Source organism: Rhinopithecus bieti, unplaced genomic scaffold (assembly GCF_001698545.2).
Source record: "Rhinopithecus bieti isolate Rb0 unplaced genomic scaffold, ASM169854v2 scaffold_60, whole genome shotgun sequence".
Classification (NCBI taxonomy): Eukaryota; Metazoa; Chordata; class Mammalia; order Primates; family Cercopithecidae; genus Rhinopithecus; species Rhinopithecus bieti.
The window spans coordinates 2023333-2047610 of record NW_016803192.1 but is presented as its reverse complement, the minus strand read 5'-3'; the positions used below and the strand labels follow the sequence as shown (position 1 = coordinate 2047610).

At 38.9% G+C, this 24278-nt stretch overlaps 1 protein-coding gene across 1 annotated transcript; it reads left to right on the top strand.

The window, feature by feature from the left end:
- The first annotated feature begins 1965 nt into the window (after positions 1-1965).
- LOC108527133 (uncharacterized) lies at positions 1966-15418 on the top strand. The gene is made up of 4 exons (XM_017868294.1): positions 1966-2097; positions 2558-2957; positions 11507-11610; positions 15384-15418. The coding sequence occupies exons 1-4, from the start codon at positions 1966-1968 to the stop codon at positions 15393-15395; spliced, it is 648 nt and encodes a 215-aa protein (XP_017723783.1). The 3' UTR covers positions 15396-15418.
- The last annotated feature ends 8860 nt before the right edge of the window (positions 15419-24278 follow it).

Below are 24278 nucleotides of genomic sequence, written 5' to 3'. Positions count from 1 at the left end.
AAAAAAATTATCCAGAAATCTTGACTCTTTGTCCTAGTCTCCTAAATCCAATTTCAAAGGGTAGATTCTTCCTTTGCAATTACTCTCACATCCATCCTTTTACATTTTTATATATCCCAGTTCAGGCTCTTTTCAGAACTTGCCTAAACCAGCACAATAGCCTCCTTACTTTTCTGCTTGCCTTTTAGCTCTTTCCTCGCTACCTAAATTCATCTTGCACAAAACTTTTATAAAACACCTTTAGAAAATGTTGACCACAATGCTCTTTTCCTATATATTAACCTTTAACAGATTCTGGTTGCTTATTCAAACACATTCAAACACCTCTGTCTAGTGTTTAAGACTGTGGGAATCTGGCCTTTTCTAGCCAATGCATAACTGCCCTAGCTTCCCAAATCCTCAAATGCATTGAAGTAGTTTCAAGCATTGCCTACCACATGCCTGCCACACAGCCCGGTGCTTCCTGCCACACAGCCGGGTGCTTCCCACCCCTGTGCTTTTGTTCATATGGTTCCATTCCTTAGCCCGCACTCTGCCATACTCCACCATGCTCCTTCAAGAACAGTTCAAATCCCAGATGCTTTTGCTCTCATTTTTCTCCCAGCATGAGATGCCCTTTTTTCTGTCTACTCATTCTATCCATCTTTCAAGGCGAAGCATAACTTCTAACTTACCTTTGAAGTCTTTCCTAACCATTGCAGCATTCAATCCTTTGAGAAAGGCTTTTGTGGGGTCACCAGTTACCAGATGTTATCTGAGCTCTAGGGACCACAATTGGGTAAGACACTGTTCCTAATTTCCAGGATGATATCCTCTCCTCTTTCCTTGTAGTTACTACCTAAAGAATTGCCTATTAATAATGCAATGCCTCAGGAAATTTCTTGTTTTTAATTGCCAATGACATTTGCTTAAGTTAAAAAAATGACTTATCTTCCCTAGTTACAGATTGTAAAGACTCAATTTCCCCCCAAAGTATCTAGTTTAACATGGGAGTAGAGAGAGATATACTATATGTATCAGGCATTGGGCTGCTATTTTTGCTAGTGCTTTTCCTGGTGTGATATGTCTAACAGTTCACTCTATGGGGTACACAAAACCCATGATATTACAGATACTGTTGCTAAGATAAGGCCAAAGTAAATAGTGCCTAGTTAGCTGTTTTAAAAGTGAGTTGATTTAAAAACAAATGTTAGATAATAATGTTTCAAGTGATAGCTCTGGCAAAAATGGTAGATGTGGTCCTTTAATATCTTTCAAAGGTGTTATATGATATCACATTTATTCCTCAGAACAGTCTTTCAAATTGGAAACCAAAGTCCAGAAAAATGATAGAACTTACTCAAGTCGCTAACAGATCAAACTTTTCCCCTTTACCATAATACCCTTTTGCATATAGAAAGATTTAGTTTAATAGTTGAATATGGGTGTCTGACCTGTGTTTTAATACTCCATCTCTTCAAAAAGATTTGCTTTAGCTTTCTAAATCAAATCCTTCACCTTCAGAACAATAAAAGAGGCACACCAGAGTCATTATGATGTATTTCTAAGCACATTTACAAAACATACAAGGAAAAGGACCTGATTCCCTGGCTGGGTGAGTGAAACGTTAATTCTTCACCTTGGCACCTCAACCTACAGCTGTAATAAGGGCCGTTATGCCCAAATAGGTCCTTAAACAGAAGACCTGCTGAGCAGAGACCCACTTTCCCAGCCCCGCTCAACTGCCTCAGCTTTTCTGCCAAGTGACCAGGCGGAAGCAGCAGCAGGGGAGGAGGGACTGCAGGTAGGTGGGGAGGGGATCATTTTGAAAGCCCTAAATCCCTTGCAGGGAAGAAGCAGCTGCTCCTTGTTTTTCTAAACATCTGTCCCATCTGTCCCAGGCCACACCTCATCCTTTGGTGGCTCGAGCCAGTTAAACGTGAATTTGACAAGAAAGCCCTTCTGAAGGCTGGTTTTTGAGTGGAAATGAACCTAAGTGCCACCCAGAAAGTTTCTTCTACTGAGAAGACGTTAGTAGGGGGTCTTCAGCGGGACGGCTCTTACCTTCCTTCATTTTATTCTCCCAAAACACAGCTTTTACTGATAGAGGCGGGATTTGTAACGTCACCCAAATCAGACGGTACGCCCTGGGGATATTATTTCACAACATAGAGGTACTTCTAGAGCCCACATTTTAACCTCTAGGAGAGCCACAGCCTAATTGGAAGGAGAAATAACGATATTGCACATACCATACCACCTTTATGGTAGAACAAGCTGTGCACATCTAGTGCCTGTGGCGTTTATCACATTTTTCAGCGTGTGGCTTTTTTTTGTCTCCTCTGCCACAATGCTCCTTGAGAACAGGGACGTTATTTTTATTGTTATTTTCCCCTTGTATTCAGAACCGTGGCTGGAACTTGGTAGGCATGAAATAGATATTTATGAATGAATGAACGTTAACGAAGAAAAGAAAAGGAACTGAATGATTCATTTGGTTCTCCGACGGCGGGTGTGAGGGGCGGGGCTCGGACTTTGACCCAGTTACCGAGTGAGGCGCAGTCCCAAAGTCCTGCAGGTCCGGCTCCAGTCACCGCAGACCCGGGTCTACAACCGGTGCTCAGGCCTCCCGAAGCGAGGCTGCGAGCGTCCTGCACGGTCCCGCCCCGAAGGAGCGCAGCCACGCCCCCTTCCCTGGTCATTCCCTCTGCGAAGTCAGTTCCACTCTAGAAAGGATTGGGGCGGGGCCAGCAGAGCGCAGGCGCAACGGGCGGCGGAAGTAGGAACCTGGGAAGGAAGAGGGGAAGGGGCCTGGCTGTGCTTTGCAAAGGGCCCACGTTTCTGTTGTGGGAAGCTCCCGGAGGTCGCACGTGCGTCCGAGCCCAAGCCCCTCCCCTCCACTCCCCTCCCGGCTTGCCGGGGAGCCGCCGAGCGGCTGGGTTCCTCTCAGCCCGCCGAGATGGCGCTCGACCCCGCAGGTACCCGGGCGGGAAACGGGGTTTGCCGAGGGGCTTCGCCCTGGGTCTCACGCCGCAGGCCGTGCGGGCTGGAGGCTGACCTGGGAAAGGTGCAGAGCTTTGGGTGGCATTGCTTCCACCAGCGTCTCCTCACGCTCGGCGTCTGCTTCACCCAGTCTTAGGTCATCTTCTCACTTGTTGGGGGTTATGGTTAGCTGAGGTTGCTTTTGTTGTCTAAACTCTCATGCATTGTGGTTTCTTACTTAACGCGACTCGTCTCTTCATTGTCACCCTCTTTTCGCCCCTTAAGGGCACAGACTCATTTAAGGTATGGTGCAGACACTTTGGCCCCAGAAAAATTTTTATATTTGTTCTGGCGCACAGTTTTACATTTCTGTTTGGGAGTTCATGGACCCCGAGTTCATCCTTGTAACCCAACTTAAAAACACATTTCAAAGGATCCATCACTGTGGCAAGAGTCAGTTTCTTTGGAAAGGATCTTCAAAGTCTTGAATGCTGTTTTAATCTCCTTGCTTCCAACCACTTCCGTTTGCAGCAATAGTTTACTTCCCCTCGAATTCCCGTCCTTGTGGAAGGTCACCTGCAGTATCTTTGCTTTAGGCTATTCTTGCAAGGGAATAGATAACAGTTTTGGAAGGAATGGTAATTGGTCTAGTCCATTTCTTTCATTTTATGGATACAAAAAGTCAAAACACTGGGAGGTGAAATGGCGTCAAACTTGGGAGATTCAGAAATGGAAAATGCTCTTTCGGAACCTTCAAGGAGCATGAAAAATATATGTGGCACAGAAATAATGTTTTAATTGAACACGTTATTACCATGCTAAGTGTTCTCTATTATCCAACAATATGTGGTATGGTAGGTTCCTTTAGCTTCATTTTACAGATTAGGAAACCGAGGCGAAGAGAAGTTAAGTGACTAGTCCAGCAGGTAGTGGTAGATCAGGGAATACTCTAATTTGAAGCATAGAGGAGTTTTGGAACATAATGATCATATTCATTTTGGACTAGGTGATTATGAAGCAGCAGTTGATCTGGGCTTTGAGGGATGGAATATCCAGTGTTTGGAACTGGAGAAGAGCAGCTCCATGAGCAAAGGTTTAGATAATAAAGTGCACTGTGTGATGCTTGGTTTCAGGATGACTACTATGATTTCGTTCTTGAAGGTAGAAGGGGTAGGGTGTAAGTGAGGGGTGAGTAAGGAAGATTCAGGTTTAGTCCCATAATTTATGGTATTTCTTTCTTTTTGTTGTTTTTTTTTTTTTTACTGGGACGGATTCTCACTCTGTAGCCCAGGCTGGAGTGCAGTGTCGCCATCTCGGCTCACTGCAAACTCCGCCTACTGGGTTCAAGCAATTCTCCCACCACAGCCTCCTGAGTAGCTGGGATTACAGGCGCCCGCCATCACGCCTGGCTAATTTTTGTATTTTTAGTAGAGATGGGGTTTCGCCATAATGGCCAGGCTGGCCTGGAACTCCTGACCTCAAGTGATCTGCCTGCCTCGACCTCCCAAAGTGCTGGGATTATAGGTGTGAGCCACCGCACCCAGCCTAATTATGGTATTTCTGAACTTGAAGTGACATATAAAGTCATCTCATGTAGATGAGGAGACTGAGACTGAGAGAGGTTAAAGATTTCCATATGTCTATAATTTTTGAATTTAGACAAGGAAATGTGGGAGAAAAATCTTCATACTTGCTCTCTTCACTTGCTTACCTTCCAGTTACTCGTAAGCCACTCCAATCTTGTGTTGTACCCAAGGCCGCACAGCTAGTTGCTGGTAGAATCAAGTCTGGTTAGAACCTAGGTAATTTCATTTCCAGTCCAGCGCTGTAGACCATGCCACCTTTTGAGTATTGATTAAACAAAGACTTGTTGAGTGTCTGGTATATGGCCCATATTGTTCTGGGCCCTAGGGAACAGTAGTATATAGGACAAACAAAATCCCTGCTTCCAATAAAGCTTATCCAGTGGTAGGAAAAGACAATTAACACCCCCTTCTCTTTCTACACAGACACGTGCGTGGGCACACACACACACATACACATTTTTACAGATTATGATAAACATGAAGAAAATAATGTCATGTGGTAGATGGTGAAGAGATTAGTCAGTGAAAAGCTTTATGAGGAAGTGTCATTTGAATTGGAATCTGAGGGATGAGAGGAAGCTAGGCAGAGTGTGCTAGGCCATCAAGTAGCAAATACTTAAAATATTTAACTTGAATGTGGGTCGGAGTGTGGAAGGGATCCATAAGGAAAGATATTGGGAAAGTGGGTAGTAGCTAAATGCCTAGATATTGCAGAGGCTGCAAGGCCTCAAAGGCTGGCTGTGATAATAAAACATTTGGATTATTTCTAATGTCATCAAATGCCTTTAGAATCTTTTAAAGAGGACAGTAACGTAACTTGTATGTTTATTACCCTGACTACAGTGGTAGCATGCATTGTAGAGGGGTCAGGTAGTAAGTGGCAGAAGGGAGACAGGTTAAGAGATGGGAGCAGTAGTCCAGGCCAAATATGTTTGTATCTTAGCCAAAGATGGTAATAGAAAGATGGAAAGAAATATACAGCGTCATGAGGAGAAATTGACAGGACCTGCTGTTGCATTGAATAAGGATGGTGAGAGAAAGGGAGGAAATAGCATCTGGGCACCGTGGCTCATGCCCATAATCCCAGCGCTTTGGGAGGCTGAGGCAAATGGATCGCATGAGCTCAGGAGTTCGAGACCACCTGGGCAACATGGTGAAAACTCGTCTCTACTAAAATACAAAAAAATTAGCCAGGCGTGGTGGCGCACACCTATAGTCCCAGCTACTCGGGAGGCTGAGGCATGGGAATTTGAGCCTGGAAGGCAGCGGTTGCAGTGAGCCGAGATTGCGCCACTGCGCTCCAGCTTGGGCCACAGAGTGAGACTTTGTCTCAAAAAAAAAAAAAAAAAAAGGAGGAGATAGGGATAATTCATCTCCAAACAAACAAAAACAAAAAAGGGGGGAAATAGGGATAATTCCAGTTTTTTTTACGTCAGCAGCTGGGTGGAAGGTCATGGTCAAATCTAACAATGTGATTATTGGAAACTTCATCAAACGAAGGAATGGAAGCAATGGAAAGTAAAAAAGTGGAGTCAGCAAGTAAGAAGATTTTTTTTCCCCCCTAAATTGTTTTGTCTGTCTAAATTCCAGAATAAAGTGTATGGAAGCCAGTTTTTTTTTTGTTTGTTTGTTTGTTTGGTTTTTTAATTTCGTGTTTATTTGGTTCATACGTTGAAGCTTAGTTTTACATTTTGATGTTTTACTGCTTTGTACAGCCTACGATGGTATTTGCCCATATTGAGTAAATGAATAATAGATACACCAAATGAGGTTTGTTTAGCAAAATCTGTTTTCCTATTGGTGTATTTTGTATTTTCTGTGATCTTTATAGAAGCTTGATTTTCATTTGGCAGCCACTTTTAATTAACTTGTAGGTTCTCTATTTTCCTCAAGAAACTGTGAACCCAACGATGAAATGCAGGTTACAAGCTTATACGTAGTTTTATTTACACTGTTTTCCTTTTTGTTAATGTAGCAGTAATAACAACACTCTTTGCTTATTGCCACGTTCTGGACAAATTTTCAGACATGATTTTATTCTCAGATGATGGCCCATAGGAACCTGCACCTGATAAATCTGATTTTTCACTTTCTCTATCAACTAGAAGTAATTCCTTTCTCCCTTCTTTGACCTTTCCCTGTTTTAGTTAGGTTCTGTTCCTTGTGTCAACATGGATTCCTTTTCTACTTATGCAGGATGGGGCATGGCAGCCCAAGGGAAGTTTCCTTAATCAGGTGTGTGTGTGTCCCTGTGTCCTTCTATTGCTGTTTTCTTTCGGGTACCTAATAAAAGGAGGAAATGGGACAGAGATAGGGTTTAGGGGGTGGAAAGTGGGGACAAGAATTTCATGACATTCCATGAGAAGGTGTTTAAGGTATATGTGTCTTGGGAGGATTTCATTATGGATGTTCTTGGAGCATTTGGGTTTCAGTACTCCAAGTGGGGGTTCGTTTAGTGGTTCTTGTGGGAATGTAGGTAAATTAGCTTTAGGGGTACAGGCACAGTACTAGCACTTACATTTACTAGAAAATTTTACTTTTTAAGTTAGACATCTAAACAAACTTGAAGAATCTTTTTTGAGAATTGTGTGATGGGGTTTTGCCATGTTGCTCAGGCTGGTCTTGAACTCCTGGGCTCAAGTGCTCTGCCTGCCTTGGCCTCCCAAAGTGCTGGGATTATAGGCATAAGCCACCTTGCCCGGCCTATAAGAAAAATTTTGATTTTATTATTGCCGCTATATCTCTAGAGTATCTTCTTAGACATAAATTACATTGGTGGCTCAGAACGAAAGAAAAAAGACTTAACATCTATATTTTGTATATTTATAAATTCAAAGCATATTTGCCATAGAAAATACATTATTTTTGTCTCATTAGATTAACAACTCTCTGATGGTTGCTCTGAAATTTGAAAAACACAGCCTTAAACAAAGACCATAAGAAAGAAAAATTGAAATCAAAGAGGAGTGTGTGCCGTGGCAGTGGGGTGGGGGTTGGGATTTCAGTTCTGAAGCATGAAATGACCTGTAAACCATTTCAAGGATTTTGAATTTTATACTAAGAACAATGGGGAGACACTGTAAGCTTTTAGGTAAGGCAGTGACAAACAGAACTCTCTTTACTTTGTGTTGATCTGACTTTTCTTTAGATCAAGAATAACATTGGCCGGGCGTGGTGGCTCAAGCCTGTAATCCCAGCATTTTGGGAGGCCGAGACGGGCGGATCACGAGGTCAGGAGATCGAGACCATCCTGGCTAACACTGTGAAACCCCGTCTCTACTAAAAAATACAAAAAACTAGCCGGGCGAGGTGGCGGGCGCCTGTAGTCCCAGCTACTCAGGAGGCTGAGGCAGGAGAATGGCGTGAACCCAGGAGGCGGAGCTTGCAGTGACCCCTGAGATCCGGCCACTGCACTCCAGCCCCGGCGACAGAGTGAGACTCCGTCTTAAAAAAAAAAAAAAAAAAAAAAAAGAACTAACCTTGATGCTCCCTTGATCTCAGCCACATACTGCATATGTGATGTGTCTTTCCAGAGTATCCCATCTGGAGGCACATGGTATCTGTTTCTCATAGGTGATGTTAATTTTGATTGCCCACTCAAGGTTTTGCCCTGTTTTGTTGTATATTTAGTCTGTTTTGCAATTAATAACTAATCTGTGGGAAGGTTAAGACCTTGTAAATATTTGCTTCTCATCAAATATTTCCCTTTGATTTAGGGTCCATTGATTTTTTTTTTTTTTTTTTTACCTGATTCAATCACATAGTGGTTGCAAAATAATGATTTTCTACCTCCAGCACACTCCCTTCACATTTACTAGATGATTGTTGACATTTTACTGTAAGCAAGAGATTGCTTTGTTTCATTTTCATTTATTTATGAATTTATTATTGGTATTTTTGGTAAGGACTCATGAATTCCTGTATTTTCAATGGTTTATACTCTTTTAATGTACATAATTATTTTTTGTGCTCGAATTTCCCCAGATTTGGCCAGAGTTCCCTTCAAACTAGCTTCTGGATCTTTGTCATGTGCTGTCACCATTTTTTTGAGCATTTTCTTTTTATTCCCTTATACAGGATATCACTGCTTCATCTTGTACCTACCCTGGCCAATCCCTAGAATTACTTATTTCTCTGAGAAGCCCTGGTTGCTTTTATATGGGCACAGTATTAGAGAGTAAGAGCTGGTCACTAGAACTGAATATAATTTGGGTGATTTATTAATGGATTGCCTTTAGGAAAAAAAAAAAAAAACAAACCCTGTAAGAGAGTAAGGAAAGGCCGGGCGCGGTGGCTCAAGCCTGTAATCCCAGCACTTTGGGAGGCCGAGACGGGTGGATCACGAGGTCAGGAGATAGAGACCATCCTGGCTAACACGGTGAAACCCCGTCTCTACTAAAAAAAAAAAAAAATACAAAAAAACTAGCCGGGCGATGTGGCGGGCGCCGTAGTCCCAGTTGCTCGGGAGGCTGAGGCAGGAGAATGGCGTGGACCCGGGAGGTGGAGCTTGCAGTGAGCTGAGATCCGGCCACTGCACTCCAGCCCGGGCTACAGAGCGAGACTCCGTCTCAAAAAAAAAAAAAAAAAAATATGGTTTTGGGTCTTAGCCTAATCAGCTCTGGTGTACCACATGGTACATACAGTTTATTGTGCCTTGGAGGCAAGGGAGCTGGGCTTTCATGCCATTTTTCAGTCATTGGTAACTGCAGGAGTTGGGAGAGGGATAGCAGCAAGGAAAACAGCAAATGGCTACCATGGCCAGGGGCAGTCCTAATAAGGTTGCAGGTATGAATGCTCCAACATTCTCTGTTGCAGGAGGGATACCAGCTCTGTCCTAAAATAATTTATCTGAATCTATTAGGAATCTTAGGATAGTGAGATTTCAGATAGTGACAGGTCAGATAGGAATGGGTATTTGCACACATGTGTACATACACACAGGTGTGTGTACTGCATCCAGTAAAGTGTCACAGGTTGTGGTTAACAAGTTTGAATAACACTGGCTTAAGATATACCTAAGGTAGGCTAAGCTGTACTTTTTTGTTGTTTTCTAGGCCATCGTATATACTGTTCTCTCTAGAATTTCCCCTGTCTTCCCTACCCCCAAATCTACTGAATTCTTGTTCATTTCCACAACTCAATTTAAAATCAGTTTCTTAGGAGGCTTTTCCTGATTGCTACTACCTCCGGTTAAAAATTTTTTGTTAAGGTTTAGGATTAAAAACTCCACTAAAACATCATATTTTAGATATAAAGTCCTTTTCTTTGATGAATAAAAGGAAACCTACAGATATGATGTGCCTATATGTAACAAATAATTGGAGAAATAAAACATGATTTGAAGAATAGGAATATTCTACCTGTGTAATATTTTTCATATGAATCCACCTCTTTAAATTCATTAGAGATTAGATAAAAGGATAGGTCAGTTAATTTCACCTAGATTATAGAGGATTCGCCACCTACTCCCAGGGAGGCAGTGTACTGTTGTGGAATCAACGCCGAATTTGGGAGTTAGTAAGACTGACTTATTGTTTCAGACTTTGTCATTAACCTGTCCTTAATGACATAATATGAGATTTGAGGATGAGAAGTAGGGAAAGAGATATCAGATAATCGCTAAGATTGCTTCAAACCTTAAACTTCTATGATTCTAAATATTAATACTTGTCCTAGGTCTCAAGGGGTTCTTGACTCCACACAGAAATAAATTCAAGTTTATGTCTTATTGCCTGGATTAGTATCTTTTTTAATTTTTTGTTTGGGGTGTTAAAATCATATGTGTAAAATTCTGTGTTTTTGACATCAGTAGATGAGAAGTATTACCTTGTATTTGATATAAGTAGACCAAACAAAATTGTACCCAAATAAAACTATTGATACCCAAATTAACATTCTCCCCCACAATCCCCTATTCTATTTTTTGCATTTTTTCTTTTTTTTGAGACAGAGTCTCACTCTGTCGTCCAGGCTGGAGTGCTGTGGCCAGGTCTCGGCTCACTGCAAGCTCCGCCTCTTGGGTTCACGTCATTCTCCTGCCTCAGCCTCCCAAGTAGCTGGGACTACGGGTGTCCGCCACCATGCCTGGCTAATTTTTTTTGTGTTTTTAGTAGAGACAGGCTTTCACTGTGTTAGCCAGGATAGTCTTGATCTACTCTCATGATCCACCCGCCTTGGCCTCCCAAAGTGCTGGGATTACAGGTGTGAGCCACTGCACCTGGCCTATTTTTGCATTTTTAAGTAAGAACATTGAAGGAAAAAATTGTTAAGAATGTGGTGTTTACCATCCTGCATTGTGTTCTGCTAAAGAACTGTTACAGGGAGATTCTTACAGATCAAAAGATACGTTAATTACCTAAACATGACTAATTGGAATGTAGAGTGTCACATGTTTATGCTGCAGAATAAGGAACCTTGCTTGACTGATTCATTATTGTATACACAATTCCTGGTGTGGTGATTGGTACATAATAGGTACGTATGTATTTGTTTACAGTATATCCGTAACTATCAAATACGAAAATTCTTAAATATATGTGTCATTTGTTAAGCATTAAAACAATTTTATTGCATATTTACCGTATGCTAGGAGTTAGAGGGAATTACAAAGATGAGTTAGACGTGGTCTCTGACCTCATTAAATTTAACTGTTACTCGCAGTAGTTCTCAGTCTAGCTGCATATTATAATTATTTGGGGAGCCTTAAAAAATATCAGTGCCTGGCTTTTACCCCAGCATTTCTGATTTAACTGGTCTGGGATGGGGCCCAAGCATTAAGAATTTTGTACAGTCCTCTCAGGTGGTTCTTTGGTACAGCCAAGGTTGAGAGCTTCTGGTACCGAAATCTTTCTTAGTTTACTCAGGCTGCCATAATAAAATCTCGTAGACTGACTGAATGACCCACACAACATAGACTGGGTGGCTTAAAAAAACGTACATTAATTTTTTTACTATTCTAGAGTCTAGGAAATTCAAGACCAAGGTGCAGGCAGATTTGGTTGCTGGCGAGGACTCTTTACCTGACTTGCAGATGGCTGCCTTCTCCCTGTGTGTTTACATGGTGGTGAGTGGGGAGGGATGGGGGAAGAGGAGGTTGGAGGAGGAGGAGGAGAGAGGGAGAAGAAGAGAGAGCCCTCTGCCTCTTATGAGGCCACTAATCCTATCGAATTAAGGCCTCACCTTTATGACCTCATTTGACCTTAATTACCTCTCAAAAGCACTATCTCCAGATACAGTCACATTGGGGGTTAGGGATTCAACATATGAATTTGGAGAATGGTAAACACAATTCAATTCATGCCAACCAGTGATCTAGCGGGAGAAGATTGCATATATAGTGTAATATGATGTGTTTAAGTCCAGGTGTGGTTATAGCAACAGAACGAGTGCAGGCAAAATCTTGGGGTTAGAGAAAGGAAAAATCACATTTTAGTGCTGAGGTCAGGAAGAACTTTGGGATGGAGAAATGTTGAATTGAGTTTTAAATAAGTAAACTTTGATAACAAAAAATAAGAGGTAGAAGATGGAAAATAAAGACCGAGATTGAACTAGAGTTTGGCTTTACCTGTTACTTGCTGGATAAGGCACGATTGCTTTGAGCTTTCTGAGTCTTAGTTTCTTTATACCTGCTTCTAAATGAGATGATGTTTGTAAACCAGTTCCATCCACCACCCTTTTCTTCTTTCTGTAAATACTTATCATGTTGCTTCTGTGTCCTATATAGCTGTAAGCTGATTTTTCAGGTAAGAAGGGTAAAATAACCACTAGGTTGGCAAAATGAGGGTTTACATTGTAGAAAATTGAAGTTGGAATTGAGATGCTGGTGGGACTTAGAAACCACCAGTAGATAGTTGAAAATGTGGAGAGTTGGAGATGGAGAGGAGCACTGAAAACTCAGTATCATAAACACCATCTTTAAAGGTGGAACCTTGTGGGATTGCCCCAGGAGGATTAAGTGCAGATATTACCTTGAAAGTGTGTATACTTCTAGTATTGTTACCATTGTTCAGGATATTTTTGAAACCCCTTTAAGATTTCCTTCCAGATTCTTCAGTACACTCATCTTAATATCCTCATTTTGGCAAATCTTTGTTCTGAAAGTTAATTTGAATTTCAGCCAAAGTTTAACCAGAGACAGTCTGGTGAAGGTGATAGATGATCATCCTGGGAAATGCTGCCTCTTCCCTTGTCTCCGTTTGTTTTGTGTTGCTATAAAGGAATACCTTAGGATGAGTAATTTGTAAAGAAAGGGGTGTATTTAGCTCACAGTTCTGCAAGCTGTACAGGAAGCCTGGCATCTGCTTGGCTTCTGATGAGAGCATTTATGCTGTGTCAGAACATGGCAGAGAAGATCAAAGAGGAAGCGGACATGTGTGAAGAGGGACCAAATGTGAGAGGCATTCTGACTTTTACAACAACCTAGGCTCTTGTGAACTAATCAATTTCTCTGAGAACCAGCCCACTCTGAAGAACTAGTCCACTCTAGCAAGAGCAGGAATTCATTACTGCTAGAAGGGCACAAAGTCATTCATGAGATGTCTGCCCTCATGACCCAAACACATCCCACTGGGCGCCACCTCCTTACACTGCCACACTGGAGATGAGATTTCAGCATGAGATTTGGTGGGGGCAAACCATATTGCTCCCACCCCAAAACAGTTACATTATGGAACTGGTTTTCATGTTTACTTCAGATTAGCTCTGAAGCCATACCAAGAAAGATGATGTGATTTGAGCAAAGGCTGAGTCTTTGAAATAAGTGAAAACCCTTCAATATAAAATAATTCTCCTATCCCATTATCAAAGTATTGTATTTTCTTTATAGGAATTCTATGAAATATTGTAAGATAAAAGAAGAACCAGTAGGAACAGGGTGGACAGAGGCTTGAGGAACATTCATAGGGTTGGGAATATTACACAGTCTTCTAGATTCGTATGAGAAAAAAAAGTAAATCAGGCAATGTATTGCTAAGAAGGCCACAGGTATGCTGTCATTTATTACTTTGTCAAATGTCTGCTCCTGTCCCATAACACTGCTGATTTTCTACCAGATATCAATGGGAAATTGTGCTTGTAGGGGCAAAGACAGTCTTGAAGTTTTACCAAATAAAGTAAATGTGAAACTTGTTCATTTAAGAAATTATGGCCACAATGGTGGTTGTAACACAGTTCTAAAATTGGCATGTCTTATTGCATAAGTTAATTTCCTGCTTTGGTATACTCTTAAATATGTTGTCCCTTTCTGGCCTCTTCTTGGTTAAAGCAGTGTGGGTGGAAGAGGAAGTTTTCACACCTAGCAATCTGCAGAATCTGAGGTCCAAGAAATAGGTGCTATTGGGAAATGGGCACATCTAGTGTGAACAAGGTGGTTAATTAACAGTGAAAGCTGATAGGACAGAGAAGCTCAGATGAAGCATACTATTGTGGGATATGTGTGGTACTTGACCCAGAAGCTAAGCAGAAATAGGCACATCTACCTCACTGATGTACTTCCGTATTTTGTAAGCGTTTGAGCTTATACAAAATTAGATTGTTAGTGGCTGACCTAATATTTGATGTTTATTCCCTTTAAATGTGTTTTTCAACCAACTGACAAATTGCTCCTCTTGCTTTAAAAAAATTTTTTTTTCCATGGTAGGAAGCAGAATCAGAATTCCCTTTGATTTTACTTTCTGATAAAAAATTGAGAACTATGAATTTTTGAATATTGCTTGTTCAAATGGTGCTTCTGAATCACAAACTTACTGTCTAAGGGTTGTTTCCCTGCTTCAGCATAACTGTGGAAGCTCACTTAGCCTTGTTTGCTTAAGTCCCCTAAGGCCACCACTCGATGTGCATGGTGGTGTCATTGAAGGTTTAGAACCTAGGTTACATGATCTTGGCATCGGCGCTTTGTTAGAGGCTTGGTTCATTTCACCTCTGTGAGCCTCTATTTCTTTATCTGCAAAATGAAATCAAAATACCTGCGAGAACTGTTATGAAGACTATATATATTCATTGCCCTCATCTCCAGGTTTCACAGACATAGACAGGCTGGAGCATTGTGGGGGAAAAAACATCTCTCCTACTCTTGATTTCCCTTTTTGTTTTTGTTTTGTCAGTTCAAGTGTGGCTTGAAGGGAAGAAGGTGAATTTTCCTATTCTAAGATGTCACTTCCTTTACCCTTCCTCATTTTACTCTGTCATTATAGTAAGAAGGTATGAACAAACTGGCAAGAGGGATATCTGGTCATGAGCATACATATCTTTGTGCTGTTGAGGCAAACTGGAGTCTGCCTAGATTCCTGGTGTGAAGCACTTAGTGAGAACTAACAATTGAGAACTCTGGTCTCATTGTATTGTACATCATGCCTTCTTGCTGGGGCTCTGCTTTTTGAAGCTCTTCATAGCTAGTAAAGAAGAGGGGCCAGTAGGACGTGGTAGCTCACTCCTGTAATCCCAGCATTTGGGAGGCCGAAGTGGGTGGATCACTTGAGTCCAGGAGTTTGAGACCAACCTGGGAAACATGGTGAGATCCCATCTCTATAAAATACACATAAAAAAATTAGCTTGATGTGTTGGTGTGTGCCTGTGTTTCCAACTACTTGGGAGGCTGAGATAGGAGGATCACTTAAACCTGGGAGGCAGAGGCTGCAGTGAGCCGTGATTACGCCATTGCGCCCTGTCTTGGGTGACAGAGTAGTATTGTGTCTCAAAAAACAAAACAAAACCCAAAAAAACCCCAAAATACTCCCCCCCAAAAAGCTGAACAAACAAGAGGGACCCAAATATAGAAACTACTGCTAATGAGAACATTATTGCAAGTTTATTACAAGCATTTTTCATGTTTTCCTACAGAGTAAACAGTAGCACCAAACTGTCTTCAGGAACAAGTAAGTGTAACTAGTAAATTTTTTAAAAAGTGGCATTACCTAAGTAAGTATCAAATTAGTTAAATTAGAATGTTTTCATTATTGAAAGGGCATAGCTTGTCCTTCATATATCACATTCTTTCCTATTAAAGACTCTGTAATATTCTGATTTGCTTCACTATTGTCTTTGTGGATTCATAGCAAGTGCTGCTGTCAGTAGCCTTATAATCTAGTACTGCCATATTGCAAGAACACATGAGCGCCAAAGCAAAATATGAGCTAACAAATTCAGCCAGTGAAAAAGGTGAAAATTGACTTCCAGGTGATGATAGAATGTTGAGAAGTTAGAGCTTTGGAAATTTTCCCTGGTGGTGTTATCCTGATTCTTTAATTCAGTATAAATTTATGTGACTATACAGCAGCAAACTTTCAAAATTTAATTTTTAGTTTTTCAACCTCTGTACAAATGTATAACATATATACACCAGATTGAGATTAAGAGAATCACTTTGTAATATTGTGAATAAAATTGCCATATCTATACTATTTGTAATGTTGAAGATAGTGTTTTCAAAATTATAATTAATAAATCATTGATATTTAGTGACTGGTATGCTATCAAGTAGGAAAATCTTTAGTAGAATTTTCGTATTTTTAATACTGTCATTTCTGATTTAATACCAAGAATTTGGAAAATTTGAAATCAATATTAATGTAATTCTGGAATTATTTATTTGCCCTAGGAAATTTTAGAAGAATGATCAGATGTCTTGACAAACTGTTTTAAAAATGTGTTTGATAGAATATTATATCTTAGAATTCATAATGTAGGTAAATTTCTATTTTAATTTATTTTGGAAAATGGTTTGATATTATAAATCTATGTCTGTATTCAAGGAATTGATTTAAAGTAATATTGCCTTAGTCATTTAAGACCTAGTTGGAAGATTTATAGAGCAGAGAGAAGATTCATGAGGATGCATTATGACTAAGTTGTGTAGATGAAAATTATATATGTGAAAAAAAGTAACAGTTTGAAATTGATTTTATAAATAGATCAGTATAATCCAATATCTTCTAATCTGTTTAGTAATTACACTGAATAGTTATTGATGCCTAGTTATGATTTATTCTGTAGGCAAGGCAAAAAGGAATTTGTAGGGATAGTCTCAGTTTTATTCTTTTCTCTGTAAGTAAGCATCAGCTTTCCACTCTATAAGATGTGTCACAGTCCCTTCAAATTCAACATGTACACAACTGAGTATCTGTCTTACCTGATCCTTCTTTTGTATCCCCTAGCTCAATAAATGGTCATATCCTTTTACTTGAAGCCAGAAAACTAGGAGTCCTCCTTGAATCGTCCCGTTCCTTTAGCCCCTTTAGGCACCATCAGGCTTGTAGGAACTCCCTCTGATTTTGTCCTTTTCTCTCCATCCATGCTTCCAGTTCCTTCTCAGTGCTTTGTTTTGTTTCCTCTTTTTTTTGAGACAGAGTCTCACTCTTTGTCTCCTAGGCTGGAGCGCAGTGGCATGATCTCGGCTCACTGCAACCTCCGCCTCCTGGGTTCAAGCAATTCTCCTGCTTCAGCCTCCTGAGAAGCTGGGACTGCAGACGCGTGCCACCGCGCCTGGGTGATTTTTGTAGTTTTTTTTCACTAGAGACAGGGTTTCATCATATTGGCCAGGCTGGTCTGGAACTCCTGGCCTCAAGTGATCCGCCCTCCTCAACCTCCTAAAGTGTTGGGATTACAGGCGTGAGTCACTGTGCCCGGCCTGTTTCCGGTGGCTTCTGGCAAAGCCAAGGAAAAAGAGAATGTGTAAATAAATGATATAACGAAGAGTTCAGGCCTATGGGCCAAATCTGGAAAGGCTTATAAGCTAGGAACGGTTAGTAACATTTTTGAAGGGTTGTTTAAAAAAAAAAAAATATATATATATATACACACACACACACACACACACACACACACCCACACATATATATATAATATATATATACACACACATACATGACAGAGATGATATGTAGCCTGCAAAGCTTAAAATACTTATATTCTGGTTCTTAACAGAAATAGTTTGTCTACCTTTACATAGGCAATGAAAATTAGAATACAACCACAGGTGTCATAAAGAGAAAAAAAATCATGTGAACCCCTTCATATCATTTTTTTGTTTGAAAATTTAAGTGAAATAGATAGTGTCATTGAGAAATGTAATCTTGCTAAAACTTCAGCCGACTCTAGAGTAAGTAAAAAGCCGTTACAAAATTGAAACAAAAGTTAAAATTATCTTTGTGCCTGTGGGTCTTACACATATACACATACATACCCCAAAACGCAGGCCCTGATAGGTTGTGTATTGGTTGGGATTCCACCATGGAAATAATCAGTAGGAGGAAAAAACATATATATCTTAACATGTGTGTGTATATATATATATATATATATATACACACACACACACACACACATATACATATATGTGCAAAATACCTTCACAGCATCACCTGAATTAATGTTTACATGAATAACTGGGGACTATAACCCAGCCAAACTGACCCATAAAACTGACCATCACAGGTGGTTTTTAACAAACTTTCAAGGAACTGAGAATAATCTTTGTTTTATACACAATGTTCTAGATAATATAAAGGGAGAGGAAGGTCCCTAATTTATTGTTTAAATAATGCAACTTTAACACCAAAACGATGCAAACATAAGGGAGGCAAGTCATAAGCAAACACCGACATGGTGACAACTGAAAAGATTTTAAACACAATTTGAGCATCGGAGACAGAGGTCTTGCTAGTTACTACTTAACCACTTTTCTAAAGGATGTAGCCAGCAAGAATTAAGAAAGAGGATGCAAAACTGTTTCTGTGATTGTCTACACAGAAATTGGAAAAGAATCTGTTGTCAAATTATTAAAATTGAGAGAGGTTGTATTGATGATAAGGACAACATAAAAAATCAGTTGAACCTAAACACTAGCAGTAAATAATTACAACAGGTTATTTATGGAAAGATACATTTACCAATAGAAATCTAATGAAAGATGAACAGTAACTTTAAAGAGAAAATTATGAATCTTTTTGTCTACTTAGTAGCCTAATTTCTAATAGTTATGTGTTGAAATCTTCCACTGTGAGTGCAGATTTCTGTAATTTTTTAAGCTAATCTATTGTAAATTGAGGTAAAATATACAGTGAAATTTACAGATCTTAAATGAGTTTTCATAAATGTATATACCCTAATGAAGACATTTTTCAGAGAGTACCTTTTCAGCTCCCATAAATAAGCACTGTTGTAATTTTTATCACCATAGGTTAACTTTGCATGTTCTTGAATCATGGCAGTATGTACTCCTGTGTCTGCTTTCTTTTGCTCAGATGTTTTTGAGATTCACCTAGGACAGATCACCTACTGATAGTAATGGTATACCAATAGTATCATTGTTTTTTATTGCTAAGTAATTTTTGGCTATTCTGAATAATGCTTCCGTAAATAGACTTGTACAAGTTGTTTTCTAGACTTATATTTTCTTTTTTTTTTTGAGACTGAGTCTCGCTCTGTTGCCAGGCTGGAGTGCAGTGATGCGACCTTGGCTCACTGCAACCTCCGCCTCCTGGGTTCAAGTGATTTTCCTGCCTCAGCCTCCCAAGTGGCTGGGACTTCAGGCGCATGCCACCACACCCAGCTAATTTTTGTGTTTTTAGTAGGGACGGGGTTTCACCATGTTGGCCAGGATGGTCTCTATCTCTTGACCTTGTGATCCGCCCGCCTTGGCCTCCCAAAGTGTTGGGATTACAGGTGTGAGCCAGGACTTATATTTTAATTTATCTTGCATAAGTGAATACCTAAGAGTGGAACATATTTAACTTTATAACTCAGCAGTTTTCCAGAGAAATGTATGATTACACAGTCCCACCAGCAAGATATGAAAGTTACAGATGCTCCACATTCTCTCCAATGTTGGTGTTGTCATTGTTTTTAGTTTTAGTCATTCTCTTGCATTCAAAATGATACAAGGGGTTTCATTTGCAGTCTCTTAATGATTAATGATTTTGAGCACCTTTTTATATATATATTTACAATTTGCATATCATCTTTTGTGATGTGTCAGTTCAAGCCTTTTGCCCATCTTTTATTGAATTTTTATTATTGATAGGTAGGGGTTCTTGATATATTCTGGACTCAAGTTCTTTGTTTTATTTATTTTTATATTATATATATATATATACATGTATATGAAGTAAGTTTTCCCTTCTGGTCTGTAGCATGCCTTTTAAAATTTTCTTAATTGTGTCTTTTGATAAACAAGTGATTTCATATTAGTGAAGTCAAATTGATAATTTGTATACTTTATTTTTACTGCCTTATGCCTTCTTTAAGAAACTGTCTACTCCAAGGAATTGAAGGGTCTTTTTTTGTTTAATAGTTTTAGTTTTTACATTAGGCTTATGATCCATGGCCAATTAATTTTTGTGGTTACTGTGAAGTAGGTGGTCAAAGGGTTTAACTTTTTTTTTTCATGTTAATATGGTTCTGCCACCATTTGTCAAAAATACTTTTATTTCTTCATAAACTAGCCTTGGTGCATTTGTCAATAAATTTGTTGTATATACATGGAAGTATTTCTGGATTCTTTTGTTCTCTTTTGTTACATTACTCTTTTTGGTTACCCGAATTATGCCAACACTACATTGTCTTGACTTCTGTGGCTTTGTAGTATGACTTGTAAACAGGTAGTTGCTGCATAGCGTCTAAATTTGTTCTCTGTTTTAGTGTTGTTTTGGCTATTCTGTGTCCTTGGTGCTTCCTTATACATTTTTTCACTTTTTTAATTATAACTTTATTTTGTAATAATATAATAATAATAGGAAACTGCAAAATCATGCAGTTTCCATGTATCTACCTTCTTCCCTTTCCCTAATGATGCTGTCTTACATAACCATGGTATATATATTCTCAGTGGGTGTGATACTGCCTTCAAAGGATAACAGTTGACATTGGTGGAGACAAAAATACTCTCAACAGATAAAGCACTGTTACACCTGCAGTACGTAAACATATATGCTTTATCTGCGATATGAACATTTCATAGGGGTACATTAGGAAAAAAATGTCAAAAAAGGCTCCTTTTAGGGCAAAAATGAAAAAAGGTTGGGACAGGCTCCTGTAATGAAATGTGAACAAGGAAACAGGGAAATGGTGTAATATCGTTGATTCAGGTACTAATCTTAGTCGAATTTCACCAGTTTTTACATGCACTTTTTTTGTTGTTCTATAGTTATATGACATCTGGATCATGAGGATTTTCTCCTGTGATTGTTTGTAGACTTTTTTTCTTTAACTTTTTATTTTGAAATAATTATAGACTCACATAAAATTGTGAAAAATACTATATAAACTGAGTGTCCATCTCATAGCCTTCCCCAGTGGTGACATCTTATATATCTGTAGTATAATATCAAAACCAGGAAACTGAAGTTGATGCAGTACTGTTAACTAGATTATAGACCTTTTCAGTTTCACATGTACTCATATGTGTGTGTATATAATTCTGTGTAATTTTATACCATGTTTCTTTTTTTATAGGGAAAGCGTTCAGAGTTTTACTATTAAATATGATGTAAGCTAGAGGATTTTTTGTAGATGCCCTTCATTAAAGAAGTTCCCTTCTGTTCCAAGTATACTGATTTTGTTTTTTATGAATGCCTGTAGAATTTTGTCCAATTTTTTGGCATCGATCAATATGATTATATGGTTTTCCTTTTTTAGTCTGTTAATAAATCTGATGGATTACATGGGTTGAATTTCTAATGGTGAACCACCCTTGCCTCCCTGGAATAAATCCAACTTTGTTGTTATGTATCTTTCTTTTTATGTATTGCTGGGTTTGATTTGTTAATATTTTGTTGAGGATTTTTGCATCTGTGTTCATGAGGCATAGTGGTCTGTGGATTTTGTGGGTATGTGTATGTGTTTTGTAAATATCGTTCTTGCTTTTGGTATCAAGGTATCTGTGCCTTCTTGGGTGAGTTTTGGTTGTTTTGTGTTTTTTTAAAAGAATGTGTTCATTTCATTCTAGTTGTCAGGTTCATTGGCCTAAATTTGTTCATAATATTCCCTTATTATTTAAAAATATTTATCATTTCTGATGTTTGAAATTTGTAACCTTACTCTGGCTAGTGGTTTATAAATTTTATTAATCTGATCCTCTCAAAGAACCAGCCTTAATTTCATTGTTTTTTTTTCTTTTATTTGTGTGGTATTCTTTATTTCATTGATTTATATTTTGATATCATTTCCTCTTTTGCTTGCTTTGTGTTCATTTTACCCTTTTTCTGGTTTCTCAAGGTAGAAACTTAAGTTGATATAAGACCTTTTTTCATTTACTAGATAGGTTTTTAGTGCTACAAATTTCCTGCCAAGTACAGTTTTAGCTGGATTATGTAAATTTTGATATATTGGTTTTATTTTCATTCATACCAAAATACTGTCTTATTTCCTTTTTGACATTTTCTTAGATCCATGGGTTATTTAAAAGTGTGTTATGTAGCTTACAAATATTTGGAGATTTTCCAGAGATCTGTTATTGGTTGCTAATTTAATTACTTTGGTGTCAGGGAACATAGTTTGTAGGGCTTGAATTCTTTCAGATTTATTGAGGTTTGTTTTATAGCCACAGTATGGTTTATTTTAGTAGATGTTCTACTGTTATTAGGTATTCTATAAATGTTAGTTAGGTCAAGTTAGTCGATAATGTTGTTCAAGTACTTCACAGTTTTAACAAATTTAAATATATGTTTTTGTAATATGATTTATATATTTTACGTTTGTATATCATGTGTTCAGTTTATTTTTTTTCTGTCAGAGCATATTCTCTGTTACATTTTGAGAGACATTTTATTTTACAAAGAAGGTTACAAAATATCTCCCATCGTTCATGCTTTTCTGTAATGTGGTTTTGTTACCAAGAATGGAATCTGATTTCCTTCCACTTGAATGTGGGCTATCCTTAATGACTTGGAATCAGTATAGTGCAGCATGAACGAATGCTGTTGCATGGCTCCAGGTAGAGAGGCCATTGGTAGATGTTCTGGTTTACAGTCCTAGCTGAGCACTTCTTTTGGCCATTCCAGGCCAGGTGTCAGATACATATATGAAAAAAGAAGTAATTTTGGAAGTAAGTCCTCCAGCCCCAGCTTTTGTAGCTGTTGAAACCAACACCAGAACCACCAGAACTTTGAGTCTTCCCAGATCAGACCCCTCTGACCAATAGTTTATTGTTTATTGTTCCATATCACTAAATTCGATTAGTGGTTGTTGTTGCACATAGTAGTCATTCCCCAGTATACGCAGGGGATTGGTTTCAGGAGCCCCCATATTTACCACAACCTGTACATTCTCAGAGAAGTCCCACCATGGGCCCCTCAGAACCCATGTGTATGAAAAGTCAGCCTGAAAAGTTGGTATACCATATAGGTCTGCATCTCCAAAATATTGTATTTTCGGTATGCATTTGATTGGACAATATCTGAGTGTTAAGTGGACCTCCACAGTTCAAACCCATGTTGTTAAAGGATCAACTGTAACAAGGAGATTACTTTTTTTTCTCTAGGGTTTGAAGGTGGTAAGCATTTTAGTTCCTATATATCTGAATGTTCTTAACCTCACTCATAATTGGTAGTTTAAAGACTCTAGAATTCTTCATAATTCTCTCTCAGAACTTGGAAGTTATTTCTCCATTGTCTTATTGCATCATGTCTTGCTAGTGAGCCATGACGTAAATCTGATTCTCATTCTTTTATGTAGGCAGTGTTTATTCCCTTTTGAAGCTTTTAGGATTCTGGGGTTTCAGACATGGTCCATTGCTGTCTGAGGACTCAAGTCTTTGTATTTGCCTCAGTATATTTATTATACTTCACAATAATCTAAAATCTTCTTTCCTGTATACTTTCAATGGGAAACTGTCTGGTCTTTTGGGGATAAATAGCTATATATACCTTTTTCACCCATGACCTGAAGGCAGCAGAGGAGGTGACCATTTGGCTCCTGTTGAGTCACTTTAATTAATAACTGTTTAGTTTCCTCCAGGGAAGTTTTCTTGCTTTCCATATTTGCTGCTTCAGAGCATGGAGCAGCGCCCACTTTTAGCATGTGTTTTTTTTCCTGGACACTCTATAGCAATATGATTACCTCATTTAATCTGATGTAATCTGCCTTTTTATCTTTCAGAGATTCCTCATCGTTCTTGGTTCACTGAAGACACTTATCCCTTGTTTATTTTTCAGGACTCTCTTAGCATTTAAGGAGCAGGTGGGACTCTAGAGCAGGTGTTCAATTTGCCATTTTAGTTCAATTGTAGAAGTTGTGTTTAAAATGCACAGAAATCACATACGCTTTGTTTTCATATGGACTTGCAGTTCCACCTTTTCTTTTGCTAGTTCTTTTTTAGGCTACTCTTACTGCTAGGTAGAAAAACTACTTGGGTGTCTCTTAATCTTGTATCTCTTCATCTATTCTTGGATCTCAGTATCAGTGAAAATCCTCTTTTGTGGATTATATTAATAAGGGAATGATGATTTAGATGCCAACTTTGACAAGACTGCATGGAATCTGTTATAAAGTAAAAATGTCATAGTATAGTTTGCAGAAATTTTAAGAAACATGTTGCTTGTATTCCTCACATTTTGTTGTTGTATATAAAATCATTGCAAATATGATGATTTTCAATGACTAAAATCATCACGATTTCATAAGGTTGTAAGTTTTGAGTATATTTGCATAGGCTTTTAAGTAAACCAGAGTCTTATTTTTCCTTTAATCTGGTGATTTGCTTGAGACTTTATTAAAGAAAGATCTTTTTTTTCAGACCAG

What these genes read in the sequence shown, in the direction of transcription:
- LOC108527133 (XM_017868294.1), top strand. Translation starts at nt 1,966, where the DNA reads ATGAACCTAAGTGCCACCCAGAAAGTTTCTTCTACTGAGAAGACGTTA. An exon ending in TACTGATAGAGGCGGGATTT is followed by an intron (nt 2,098 to 2,557) that starts GTAACGTCACCC and finishes AAAGTCCTGCAG; the next exon opens with GTCCGGCTCCAGTCACCGCA. An exon ending in GATGGCGCTCGACCCCGCAG is followed by an intron (nt 2,958 to 11,506) that starts GTACCCGGGCGG and finishes TTACTATTCTAG; the next exon opens with AGTCTAGGAAATTCAAGACC.